Consider the following 13,546-nt stretch of genomic DNA (forward strand, 5'->3'; position numbering starts at 1 on the left):
ATATTTAAAAGAATGTTAAGGCCCAGACAACATTGGACCATAATGACTTTCAATGTATATACTGTATGTATGTGTGTGTGTGTGTGTGTGTGTGTGTGTGTGTGTTTGTATAAAACACACACACACTGAGACATTTTTAATTTTAAAATTGTGCACTTATAAAACATCTACTATAATGTAACAAATTATTAGTGATCGCTACGGAGAAAAAGTTTTTTGCTGCCAAATAATGTAGTTATAACATTCACCAGCAGGGAATATCAGCGCTATGCTAACTAGCCAAAACTTCATCCCATGGCATAAACAATGAAATGTGTCGTTTATGCACTACCTCAACGAAGAGAGCTAGTAAAATAATTGATATTTTAAACTGAAACCAGTATTTTCCTGTTGGGCTAGTTGTCGTGATGCTAAAAAATAGTAATGGTTGGCTAGCTCCACAGCGTTTACACCTTTCTGGGGAATCAACCTGGGATAGGAGAAAGTGTGGTAGCATTCAAAGCATAACACACATCGCCTTTCGCTAAAGCTAGCTGCAGGACTGAATGGCTTTGCTTGTGTCAGATTGTGTGCAGGTTGATAAGTGTAAGATGCTTTAAGGAGGTGCTCAGGCAGATGTGCATTAGCTAATGTTGCATGAACACAGCTGGGTTGGGCAGAGCTAATAGACACACCATAACACTGACATCATCAAGAGAGTGGGGGGAAGCTGGGCTGAGAGGGAAACGGAGAAAGGGAATGAAGAAGAGAGGGAGGGATTAAGCAAGCCACAGTAAGGGACAGAGCAACTGTCAGAAAGCAGAGAGAGACAGAGAGGACGCAGGGCTAGACTCAGTCCGCACAGAACCTTGTGGATTTCTCCTTTGCTTCCTCTGCATTTTTCCTTTTCCCTTTCCCTAGCCATCCCCCTTTCCCCTCCCTCTTCCCCCCACTGTCCTCTCTGCTCTGGACCGCTCCTCCGGGCATGCTACTTAAGCCAAAGTATGGCCGCTTCCGGAACGACTCTGTGACCTCCTCCGACGACCTGATGCAGAGCCTAGCCATGAGCGGGAAGGTGGTGGCCACGCCGGTGGCCTCCTCATCCACGCCTGGCTTGGAGCTGCCACCCCTGGAGACTGCTGCTCTTCCTCCTCCTTCGGTCCAGGTGCTGGCCGACTCACCCGGGCTGGATGGCGAGCAGGACGGCACCACCACCTTCTGCATGCTCATTCCTAAGATGCCCCAGTGGAAGTTCTCCAATTCGTTGCTTAGTCGTAGCCCATCCAATAGCAGTTCCAATTCCAGCAAGGATTCTAGCAGGGCGCCTCCGACCAATGGTTCCCCTGCTGCGGCTTCAGGGGGGGCGCTCACTGCCAGTGGTCCCGTGGCTAGTCTTGCAGCTGTGTTCAACTCCTGTGACCCTGTTTGTATGGGCCCATGTTCCCTACAGGCCGCCAGGAGGCAGAGGGCCAGTCCAAGAGAGTCCAGCCCAGGGGCCACCGAGGGGAGTCCAGGGAGCTCTGGGAGTTGCAGGACCGGGATGAACCGGAGGACCAGGGTGGAGGGAATGTGGCTGGGAGATAACTTAACCCAGAAGGGCACCTTCATCAACAAGCCCTCACATGGGTGGTTGCATTCAGAGAAAAAGATCAGCAGCACGGGGGCTTCGTACATCGTCAGGGTGAGTCACTGCTTATCATCTCGAAATCTCACCATGCTTTCTGATGCTCTAATGTTGTTTTGCAGCTCCGCAGCGGTGTCAATAGGAAACTCTGTAGTATTATTGATAATCGTTCATTTACATTCACTGCACCATCTTATGCAGCTCTGAAGAAGCTGAGAGTTATATGACTCCCCTTGCAGCATTCCGGATAAACAACTGCAACATCTTGTCCTTTCAGAAGCTGAGTTCAGTCAAAACTGCTTATGATATGAGAACAATGGGACTCTATTCTCTACAGTGTATTGGTTATGTCAGGGTGCAATTGCTTGAGGAGAATGAAGGAATATATAATTTAATCTAGATATATTGCTTTGTGTGGTACAGCGACTGCGTGAAAGCAGGGGGGAGGCGTTGGTAAACAAACTGCAGATGTAAACAACTAAACTAAAATTAAAGGGAGGCAGAGGGGTGTCTTATTGTTTAAGACTGAAGATGAGTGATGGCTGTTCATAAAATAAAATGCTTGATTCTTTGTTTACTTTTGCTGAAGTAGAAATGTCTGTAATACAATTGTGATAAAAGGCTAACTAACTACTAAAAGCTAACTGCTATTGCAGTTTGGTAGATGTTGTGGTTGTAAACAAGTATCTGCTCTGGACTGCATCTTGGTGAATCAAGGGTTACAAATATTGGCAGACTATTTGACGTCAACCCAGTCATCCCCCCCCCCCCCCCCGCCGTGTGTTGTAACCACACAGCCCTCTCTCCAACTGCCCAGACTAGGCCTGCGCACACTTCTTAATTGCATTTTACAGGCACCATTCATTCGTTTATTCAATTACATTTAATCACAGTCATTTGTATCACATGTGTTGCAGAGGAAAACGGGCATGGAGGGGGGCTGTAATGCAAATAACACTGTGGCACATAGGTACACCACAAAGATTTTAGATCAGGCGTGCATTTTCTTCTATTGTTCATCCTACTGTGGCGATGAAACGCTAGTGGCTAGATACGTGAAAGCATTCAAAGTGTTTGTTAAAAATACCAATCTGTATTTACATTGGTGAATAAATTGTTGCTTCAAGATTAGACTAAATTCGAGTCATTTCTAGATTAGAACAAAATAACTTTCTAAGAACAGAAGACTTCAAGAAATGAAAAATCTAAAAGCAGTCTTCACAGATTTTCTAAGTTTCCCCTTTTATATAGGAAGCATAAACCTTGCTGGTCATTTCCTCCAGTGCAAACCTTTCTTGGGCCTTTCCTGTCTTACAAATAGGTGTGATCAAGTGATAAACAACATTCAGTGATGTCACGTGTTGTAGCTGTGGATGATGTATTGTTGTGATTTTTTTTTCTCCGTGAGAAGAGTCGTGAGATCTTTGAGAAGAAGGAAGCAGGAGAGTTTCAGTAAAATATAAAAGGAAGTCATCTAATCACATTGATTGGATGCTTCCTGCTGCTGACTAATCTAGTTAAGATGTCTGCAATGGCTCGCTTGGAAATAAATGGGTTGGTGTCAAGAAATACTAAACTAACTAAATGGACAGTATGCCTAATGTTATGTTATGTAAATAAGGAAATTTTCATTTTTGGGTGTACTGTCCCTTTAAGACAAAAGGAGAGAGTGCAGAAAACGTGAATGTAGTGTTACAGCGACTGATCTTTATTCATACAGAACAGTTTCAAATTCATAATCAGCTCTTGGGACTTCCCCAAAACTCTCTTAGATTTGTTGAAGAAGAAGAGGATGTTGATTCCAGGAACGAAAACAGCAAGAACTAGTGTCTCAGATTTCTAGTTCACTCAAAATGAGTTCATTTACTCACATTCATGTCATTCCAAACCTATATGACTTTCTTCTGTGGAACATACTCTGGAAGTCAATGGGCTCCAATGTTGTTTGGTTGCCTTTTTTTTTTTCAAAAAATGTCTTTTTTTCAGGTGTTTCACTGAAGAAAGAAAGTCATACAGGTTTGGAAAAACATGAGGGTGAATAAATGATGGAAGAATTTTCATTTTAAGGTGAACTGTCCCTTTAAGTTAGTGCTATAATCCACTTTATGTTTTTAACTGTAATGACTAGGGTAACCAATTTGACTCAACTGAAGGCCACATGATCTGTGCTGTTTGTCGAGGTATGTGTAGGCCTCCGAAATCCTTTAACAAGCCTAAGACAACAAAAATGATTTTACAACAAGTCTTGTTATTCAGACATATGTTGCACCGTCCGTGTGGGGGTGGACATCTTGCGTGATTTTCCTGTGACCCTTTGAATGTATTAGTGACTAACTGCTAAATGGATATTCCCCCATATCTTTGTCAGAGCTCTTTCCACATCCCAGTAGGGCCTGACTACAGTAATACCTCTTAAGTCCACCCCCACCAGCCATGATGCGGTTATTGCCGTCAATCTTTTCACACTTTCCAGTAATTACCTTCCCCAGCACAGCTGTTAAACTGTCTTTTGCAGAACTGCTGAGAACAAGCTGTCTTGCAGAAATTATACACTTAATATTTATCTGTAATTATGTGCCGTTACGCTAAAGGTGTGCATGCAACACTGGATGCAACTTGCTGCTTGCTTGAATGTGCTTAAACCATCTTTGTGTATGTGAGATGGAGACAATTGTTGTTTTTGTTTTCATCAGCTAAATTACAGACTCTGGCTCTTACCAACAGGAATTAGATAAATATTTTCATGAAGTATTGATGACCTCTGGGAAATTAAAACCAATTATTTATTTATTTATTTTTATTTATTTTTTTGCAGTACATGGGCTGCATTGAGGTTCTGAAATCAATGAGATCTTTGGACTTCAGCACTAGGACACAAGTCACAAGGTAAACGTGTTTTTGTTTGGATTACACTAAACCTAGATTTAACCACAATATTTTTAGTACTGTAGTTTCTTGGTTGTACACAAATCCCCCCCAAAAAAGATGTTATTGTATTGGTTCCCTTTGCTTATTGTTTTTATTCATTTATTTATTTTGTATTATTTAGATTTAAATTTTATTACGCACCTCACCTGTTTTTGTTTTGCTTTGCTCAGCTGAATCAATTTTCTTGATTTTAATTTAATTAAAATTATTAAAAAAAATTTTTTTCATTTTCATATTTTACCCTCTATTTTGTTTTGTTTTGATGTTTATTGAATTTTTTAATTTTTAGTATTTTTTTGTATAGTTTATTTTACAATTTAAATTTTTTTTATATATGATGTTGATCTTGCTCTGTTTATTTCAGCTGTATTTGTGTTATTTTCTTTGCTTTTTTTATTTTAGTGTCTTCTAATTAGTTTTAGGCCTAAATCACAAATATATCAGTTTCCATGTTTGTAACTTTTTGTTTGGTTTTGTTTTTGAGAATGATTTTGAATGTTTTCTGTTTATAAATTGACGAATGAACATTATGCTATTTTTGAGTTATACACTTTCCACAGAAGGACTAGATTATTATTTTGCAGCGAATTTTTTTTTTTTGATGTGCCAAATCATGTTTGCATATATGTAAGTATGCATTCATATGTTGTTTATATGTGTAGAAGCATGTGCATTCTTGCAGCGGTGGGGCGGAGTTCCAGATTCCCAAGGGCAACAGCGGAGTCCCTCTCTCTGCCCTTGCTCATCGATCAGTAGTAACCCGAACCCCACGGCCCACGATGGGCTTAAAGTGGAGATAGCACAGGCGAGATGGAGACAGAGTAATACAGCCATGTATTATTAACAACTCCCAGTAATGACTGAGGAGGCCTACTGGGGCCCAAGATGATGCAGATTGCATGGGGTGGAGTTAGAGTTGATAAACACGGAGGACTAGAGAAGAGTGATTGTTTTGGGTAGGGAGCGGCAGTCTGTTATAACATTATAATGGTTATAATGGGAATGCTTGGAGCAGGCTGCATATTTAGCCAGAATCTATTTCGCAGCAGAAACGGATGGCTTGTTAATCAACTGATTTGCGGTGCTCCGGGGAAAGAGGGAGTGTGGGTGGGCTCTCTCATTTGTCATTGTCATGTAGTGTGGCCAATGAGTCATTTTTTATAAGATCCGAGAAACAAAACACATATAGGCGCAAAATCTTGCAACAAAAACACCCAAATGCATTATTAAAATAACACTTTGAACTACAAATTTTATAACATTTATTGGCAAGATTCCCTGAAAAGGCATCTTCTGGGACAGTTGGTACTTTTAAAATATGAATGGGTTATTTGATAGTAAGCTGGTGTTTCGAAGTCACTCAGTCTGCTGTTGCTGTCTGCAGTCACAACCCATGTGCCCCTGTGCCAAACACTCCACGGCCATTGATATAGTTTCACAAAGGACATCACACATGTTTTGCTTAGATGTGTTTTGGTGTCCATCACTATTGCCTAGGTATAAGGGTTTTCAAAAGTGTTTTCAACAATTTTAGAATCAGTTTTTTGTTTTGTTTTGCTTTGCTTTTTTATTTATCGTTTTGCCTTTTGGTTTGTTTTGTTTTGCTTTTGTTTATTGTTTCGCCTTTTAGTTTGTTTCTGTGTTGTTTAGCTTTGTTTATTTATTGTTTTGCCTTTTGGTTTGGTTTTATTTTGTTTTGTTTGGTTTGCTTTGCTTTATTACCGTTTTTGCTCTGTTTAATTTACATGTACATATTTGTTTGCTTTATTTATTTATTGCATTTTGGTTGGTTTTTCCTTTTTGATTTTTATTATTATTATCTGATGCACTTAAAATACACTCTTTATTGACCAGGTTTGAATAAGCATTATTCTTAGGCTCACACTCATTCATTTTCATACTGTGGTCGCACTAATACACATGGGAAGTTGTTTATTATCGGTTTTCCAGACATGTGAGATTGTGATATCTGGTAATACCACTCTAATAGTTATCTTTATCTTTGTAAATGTGTGTGTATGTGAACACAGGGAGTCCATCAACAGGTTGTGTGAAGCTGTACCAGGAGGAAAAGCTGCCTGGAAGAAGAAAGTAAGAGAGAAAATTGTCATGGTCTTGTCTTTTTTATTATTATTAGTCATAAATAAAGAATATTTAGTGACGTTCAAATGTTTGTTTTGCTGCCCATTTTAGGCCACCAGTAAAACCCTCCAGTCTATCATGGGGAAGAGTAACTTGCATTTCGCTGGAATGAGCATCGGTGTCAACATCTCCATTGACGGCTTGAGTCTACTCGTTCCCACCACACGACAGGTTGGCTTCCTCTTACACTGGATATCCCTTCAAATCATATCAGAACAAATAACTTTTCTCACTTGTGTAGCTTTGAAAGGGTTGAATCCTTTTAATGATTTATTTGGTTTGGATGAATAGATTCAAATTTGTTTCATAAATGATTCACTGTTTCAAGTTCCTCTGCAGCACTGTAGTAAAGAGTTCAATGTTTTGACTAAGCTACTTAAAGTTAGACATTTGTCAGTTAAGTCTGACTAATTGAGTTAATTCATCAAAACCCTAACTGTTTTTGTGCCAGAAAATTAGGGATCGGATTAAATTATGAAATATATTATTGGATAGTTGTTTATTTAAAAAGATATATTGTCCCTTTAAGTAGCTTCAGAACTCTTGTAGCTCCTTGACATATTTTTTTATGTATTTTTTATAAGTGTTAAATATTGATTTAAATTGAAGACATCACATCTTCTCACTCTCATCTCTTTATGTAGGTGATTGCCCATCACCCCATGCAGTCTATATCTTTCGCCTCTGGTGGAGACTCGGTGAGCCCTCTTCTTTCCGCTCTGATCATTTTCCTCTCCATTAACAAATGCCACCTGATTCTCACTCTGATTTCATCTTGTGTTGCAGGATACACCAGATTACGTCGCTTATGTGGCCAAAGACCCTGTCAATCAAAGAGGTATTTTTATATTAATTATTAAGATTATTTTATTTGTATGTGTATTATTAAAAAAAAATAATAATAAATAATAATAATATATATGTATATATATATATATATATATATACACACACACATTTTATATTTGATTGTTCATGCATATTATGCAAAGAATCCTATTTTCTATCTTGTTTGTGTTGCATATTATTTTGGCTAGATTTCTCTCAGTGTTACCTTTTTCTTGTCCCTGTAGCGTGTCACATCCTGGAGTGCGGTGACGGTCTCGCCCAGAATGTGATCAGTACCATCGGCCAGGCCTTCGAACTGCAGTTCAAACAGTACCTACACAGCCCACCCAAAGCCATTCCCGCCATGGATAGGTGAGAGCCACATAATATTGCGTAAACCATAAAGTCTGTTTGGGCTTTTGAATGCATCACAACATTGAAATGATTGTAGTTCCTAGTTTCACCTGCAGTTAATCTTGAGCTTCAGATCTGAGCAGCTTTCGCAAAGTTGAAACGGGATACACACAGCTTGTGTTTCATATAGCCATCCTGTTTTGATTCCAGGCCGTTATTTAAAGCTAAATTCATTTAAGGAGCTCTCAGAAACCACACGACTGCTTAGTGTCACATCAGTAATGGATAATTTCTTGCATTTTGGTCTGTTTCAAATAATAGTTGTTGCATATGCTTTCTTGTCTTTAATTGGAACTCTGTTCCAAAACATAGTGGGCTGCCTTGTAGTCTACTTCCCTATATACGCAGCATCCTAACCAAAATAGAAGTAATGTGACTCATGTTGAACCGCTTTACTAAGGCAACAGTTCGGTGTGCTGTTAGCATGTTGCTAAGCTAACAATATCAAAATCTAAAGGTGCGGTCACATTAGTGAAATTTCACTGACAAAAAAATGTCTATTGTCAACAGTGTAGCAATGTATAAAGCACACCTTACACACAAGTAAGTCATTTCAAACCAAGCAGCTTTGTGTCAATTAATTTGGTGAATTTGCGTGAACCTGTGAGGAAATACTTCACCGTCATATGAAATTCCCAGTTGCTATTAAAATGACTGGATTTTGCTCACTCAAAACAACGGCAGATATCACCTCAGGTTTATAATCATTAAAACATATTGTCAATCTTTAAGTAGATACTACTATATCAACTGTTTTCTGTTACCGAATTAAAACATATTAATGATTTATATATTCATGTTAAATATATGTTTACTTTTTCACTGATCTTCTAAGATGCTAAATAGCTTTATTTAATGGTTAGGACCATACGAACAGAGGAGTCGGCATGGGGTGATGACGAGGAATCATCTGAGCACAATTACTACAACAGCATACCAGGAAAGGAGCCTCCTGTTGGGGGAGTGGTGGACTCTAGGCTCAGGCCTCCTGCGGGCCTACTGGGTCATGTCCATACGCAACCACAGAGCAAAACCACTCAGGTAAACTTTATTATATAGACTTTATTATAGATGTCTGTGGATTTTTATTGCTGCCTTTATGTGTGTCATGAACAGCATGAAGTGGTTTGTGGAGAGAATTCACTAAGGTTGGACTTAATAAACTTCTCTGAGTGGTGTTAGTGTAACGCTTATTGCTTCAGGCAAAGAGCTGGTTATGAATACAGCACATTCTCTAGTGAAAGCTGAAAGCCCATATGCCATTTGTAAGAAATTATAAATTCTATCTATTTATCATCTTTATATATTTTATACAAGTGTGCTGAACTCATGCCTGGAACGAAGCCTGATCTCAGACCCATGTTTGCTTTTTTCAGATGGGGTCACCGGCTAAAAGAGATGCAAGCAGCCTCCCTGCCACCCACTTGTGTTATGAAGTGCACTGGGACACAGAGAAAAACAGCAGCTCAAGTGAGACGCCTGCTGGTTAATCATCTGTATTATGTTACTCGCCTGATGTTTTAGTGCTTTGGACTGATTTCGGAGCCTTTTACTGTGTCTGATATTCCAAATGTTCCATACTAATTGCTTAGTTAATTACCCTCTTTAAAAAAAAGGATCAAAAAAAGAGGATAGAAAAGATGTGTTCAGAGCTGTTCCTGAAGGGTCATAGAAAAACCATTTTAGTTCCCCAAAGAATCTTTCAGTAAACGGTTCTTAAAATATTTTTTTTCATTTGTTGTCCATGGAAACATTAATGCTAATAAAGAAGCTTTATTTGTTAGAGTTTAGTTATGTTTATTTTTCTTCAGGTTTGACTTCCGATGGTTACCTGAGAGCAGACGGTCATCCTCCAGGTAGCCGCGATTATGAGGAACACCTGTATGTAAACACCCTGAATCTGGACAAAATGGAGGCTTCAGCGGATGCCCGAGGAGGACGCAGTAGACCCGAAAGTCCAAAGAAAGACATTTTTGATATGAGTGAGTCCATAAAAAAAATAACTGCTATTATCAGAATATGTTTGATTAATGCGTTTAAGTCATTTCATTCTACAAATCGTACTGTATTAAATCTCACAGGACCGTTTGAGGACGCCTTGCGTCTACACGAGGCCAGTGGAGTTTGTGTATTGGAGGACAAGTGGCCGAGTCCCCCACGGCGTCGAGCCCCCGTGGCCCCCACAGAGGACCAGCTGCGGCGGGAGATGTGGTATCACGGGCGCATGAGCCGCAAGGATGCAGAGAATCTGCTGGCCCGAGATGGAGATTTCCTGGTGCGGGACAGCGCCACTAACCCGGGCCAGTATGTGCTGACTGGGATGCAGTGTGGGCTTCCCAAACATCTGCTGTTGGTGGATCCTGAAGGAGTGGTGAGTGCTGCTTCAAGCTCAGTTTTCATACTGTGTAGACTTTGATGAGGAGCTAGATGTCAGATGTTGATGTCAGAGTTGGGTTTCCAGGGCTGTTTCCCAGCTCACAGTATAATCAATGAAACCCCCAAGTCCAGTGGTATGGTGTAAAGTTATGTGGAATCAAATAAATTTTGCAATCGGTTTGAAAGCAGTCTAGGCTGATTTGCAAGTTAATGACTATTAATGATTGCTTGACTGTCATAATTATGTTGGTGATAATAATAATAAATGTTAATATTTATATAGCAATAATACTATTTTAGAAAAATAGCAAAATAAAAAATAACAAAAATAAATGAAATGAGAGATAAAAATGGTAAAAATTAAAGTAAAAATAAAAAAGATAAATGTGTATTATTTAAAAATGCTTTTATTTGCATAGTACATTCATAAATAAAAATGCTTTTGGGTCAGAATATATAAAATATAATAATTATCCGGATTTTTTTAAGGCTAAGCAAATGAGACATGAAAATGCTGAAAATAAGAGTAAAAAATAAAAAAAGAGGAATCTTTATTATTATTGCTAAAATTATTTTTATTTGAATAGCACATACATAATACAGCAGTAAGTTCAGTGAAAACAAAATGTAAATAATATATTTAAAATAAATTATAAAAATAAAAACTTGACAAATGAATGGATAAATGTGCTAAAAATGAAAGTGAAAAACTAAAAATAGAAAAAAACGAAATAAAATTATTACCATTATAATTTTGAAAAAGTTGAGTTCGCAAAAACAAATAATAAAACTTTGAAAAACCAATTATGAAACACCCTTGAAGGGTTAGTTCACCCAGATAGCAAAATGATGTAATTAATGACTCACCCTCATGTTGTTCCAAACCCGTAAGAAGATATTTTAGATTTAGTCCGAGAGCTCTCATTCCCTCCATTGAAGCTGTGTGTACGGTCTACTGTCCATGTCCAGAAAGGTAAGAAAAACATCATCAAAGTAGTCCATGTGACATCAGAGGGTCGGTTAGAATTTTTTGAAGCATCGAAAATACATTTTGGTCCAAAAATAGCAAAAACGATGACTTTATTCAGCATTGTCTTCTCTTCCGTGTCTGTTGTGAGAGAGTTCAAAACAAAGTAGTCTCGATATCCGGTTCGTGAACGAATCATTCAGTTCACCAAATCTAACTGAATCGTTTTAAACGGTTCGCATCTCTAATACGCATTAATCCAAAAATGACTTAAGCTGTTAACTTTTTTAATATGGCTGACACTCCCTCTGAGTTCAAACAAACCAATATCCCGGAGTAATTCATTTGCTCAAACAGTACACTGACTGAACTGCTGTGAAGAGAGAACTGAAGATGAACACTGAGCCAAGCCAGATAACGAACAATAGACTGACTCGTTCACGAGTCAAGAACCAGTTGCATCGGTTTTCGGATCACCAGTAGTTCTTTCGGACAGTTCGATTCAATAAACCGGTTGAAGAAACCGGTTCACCGGTTCTTTTGCGCTCGACGTAATGGCATCATTTGCAATGATTGCCCTTGATTCAAGCCTTCGGTTTGATGCTTCAAAAAATGTTAACTGACCCTCTGATGTCACATGGACTACTTTGATGATGTTTATCTTACCTTTCTGGACATGGACAGTAGACCGTACACACAGCTTCAATGGAGGGAATGAGAGCTCTTGGACTAAATCTAAAATATCTTAAACTGTGTTCCAAAGATAAATGGAGGTCTTACCGGTTTGAAACAACATGAGGGTAAGTTATTAATTACATAATTTTGCTATCTGGGTGAACTAACCCTTTAAACCACAAGAATTCACATTTTACTTATATGAACTTTATTTTATTTTTCATTAGGTTCGGACTAAAGACATGCTTTTTGAGAGCATCAGCCACCTGATCAACTACCACCTGACAAACAAGCTGCCGATTGTTGCAGCAGAGAGTGAGTTACACCTCCAGCAGGTGGTCTGCAGAATGAACTGACCTCTATCTGAAGCCCATATTGAGTACATGGTAAGAGGTTTGCGGCATGTTTCTACAGATTATAAAAGCCTTTTGGATGGGTTATTTATAGTATTGTTTTTTTTAGGGTGTAAGGCCGTCCCCTGTGCCCCAATCTAGAGGCCCCACACTGTTGCCTTAAACAGACTCTGAGCTTCCACTGGGACTTGTGGGATATCGCTGTTTCTTAGGCACTGACCACAAACAGCTTTCAGCATGTCTTGCTCCATCAACCCCTTCTTCAACAGAGAAGACCCCAACTGAGACTTTGGCATTGGGAAATAAAGTGCTTGTGATCACTGAGTTTCCCAGCAGACTGTTCTTGGCATTGCCTGAAATGTGAACTTAGGAGAAACATATGAGACAGACAGTCTTATTCCCTTCCTTTACGTCCATACGAGTGCTCGTCGTCAGTGAGCTGTTGTTTCTAAATATGATGTATTGAGTAACTGTGGCTCTGATCTTTTCTAATGGTCACCTCTGAGACTCTGGACATCTTTGTGTGTTGTGCATACCAACGATATTCTCTCAGGATGCAGTATTTGTTAAGGACATTATATAAATCTCATAAGCTCAGTTGCTTTAATGCAGTCGTGTCAAATGCACGTTTAATGTATGCACTCAGGACCAAATTTTTGGGTTGTTCTCATGTGATATTGCCCTTTTTTTAAATTTGGTGATTCAGACATGCATTATACTTCACAAATATTTAATTTCTCTTTTGTGTTTAGTCACAAAAACAGTTGCCCACAACGTGCACTGTTTTGTTTTAAGGTGCATTCAGTAGTTTGGTGGCAATTAAAAAAAACTAATTATAAAATAAAAGCAGTCAAATTAGCAAAACGTAAGATTCAAAAACAAAGGTCTGCTGTCCATTATCTATAGTGTAGGGATGGATGAAGCACCACAAATTCAGAGGCCACTTCCAAACTAAGCAGCTTTTTTGTTAAATGTGGCATAACTGTACATAATTGAATCCTTAAATCCAGGCTGGGAAATATTTAGCCTCAGCATGTGGTGACGTTTGCCAAGGTTCAACAAATATTTAATAGTACAGTCATTTCATTAGGAATCCAGTAACCTGATCAACTACCACCTGACAAACAAGCTGCCAGTTCAGGTAACAAACTTCCATGGGGAAATGTTTCACCTCAGTCTAGTCATTTAAATAGGAATCTGTATGATCAGGAATTTTATGTGAGAGTCCTAAACCAAAGCGAATATTCTACATTTTCTGAT

The 13,546-nt window shown here is 38.8% G+C and overlaps 1 protein-coding gene across 1 annotated transcript; it reads left to right on the forward strand.

The window, feature by feature from the left end:
- Positions 1 to 13,150, forward strand: LOC132131154 (SHC-transforming protein 2-like). The gene is made up of 13 exons (XM_059543142.1): positions 1 to 1,660; positions 4,419 to 4,489; positions 6,562 to 6,622; positions 6,725 to 6,844; positions 7,318 to 7,371; positions 7,460 to 7,511; positions 7,747 to 7,873; positions 8,779 to 8,956; positions 9,292 to 9,385; positions 9,727 to 9,897; positions 9,997 to 10,286; positions 12,161 to 12,319; positions 12,396 to 13,150. Exons 1-12 carry the CDS (start codon positions 965 to 967, stop codon positions 12,287 to 12,289), a joined length of 2,043 nt encoding a protein of 680 aa, XP_059399125.1. The 5' UTR covers positions 1 to 964; the 3' UTR covers positions 12,290 to 12,319; positions 12,396 to 13,150.
- The last annotated feature ends 396 nt before the right edge of the window (positions 13,151 to 13,546 follow it).

This window comes from Carassius carassius, chromosome 48, assembly GCF_963082965.1.
Source record: "Carassius carassius chromosome 48, fCarCar2.1, whole genome shotgun sequence".
NCBI classification, from domain to species: Eukaryota; Metazoa; Chordata; class Actinopteri; order Cypriniformes; family Cyprinidae; genus Carassius; species Carassius carassius.

Bases quoted from the DNA above. Each gene is read 5' to 3' on its own strand.
- LOC132131154 (XM_059543142.1), top strand. From the start codon at position 965: ATGCTACTTAAGCCAAAGTATGGCCGCTTCCGGAACGACTCTGTGACC. The intron at 4,490-6,561 runs GTAAACGTGTTT...ATGTGAACACAG, and splicing joins ACTAGGACACAAGTCACAAG to GGAGTCCATCAACAGGTTGT. The intron at 8,957-9,291 runs GTAAACTTTATT...TGCTTTTTTCAG, and splicing joins CACAGAGCAAAACCACTCAG to ATGGGGTCACCGGCTAAAAG.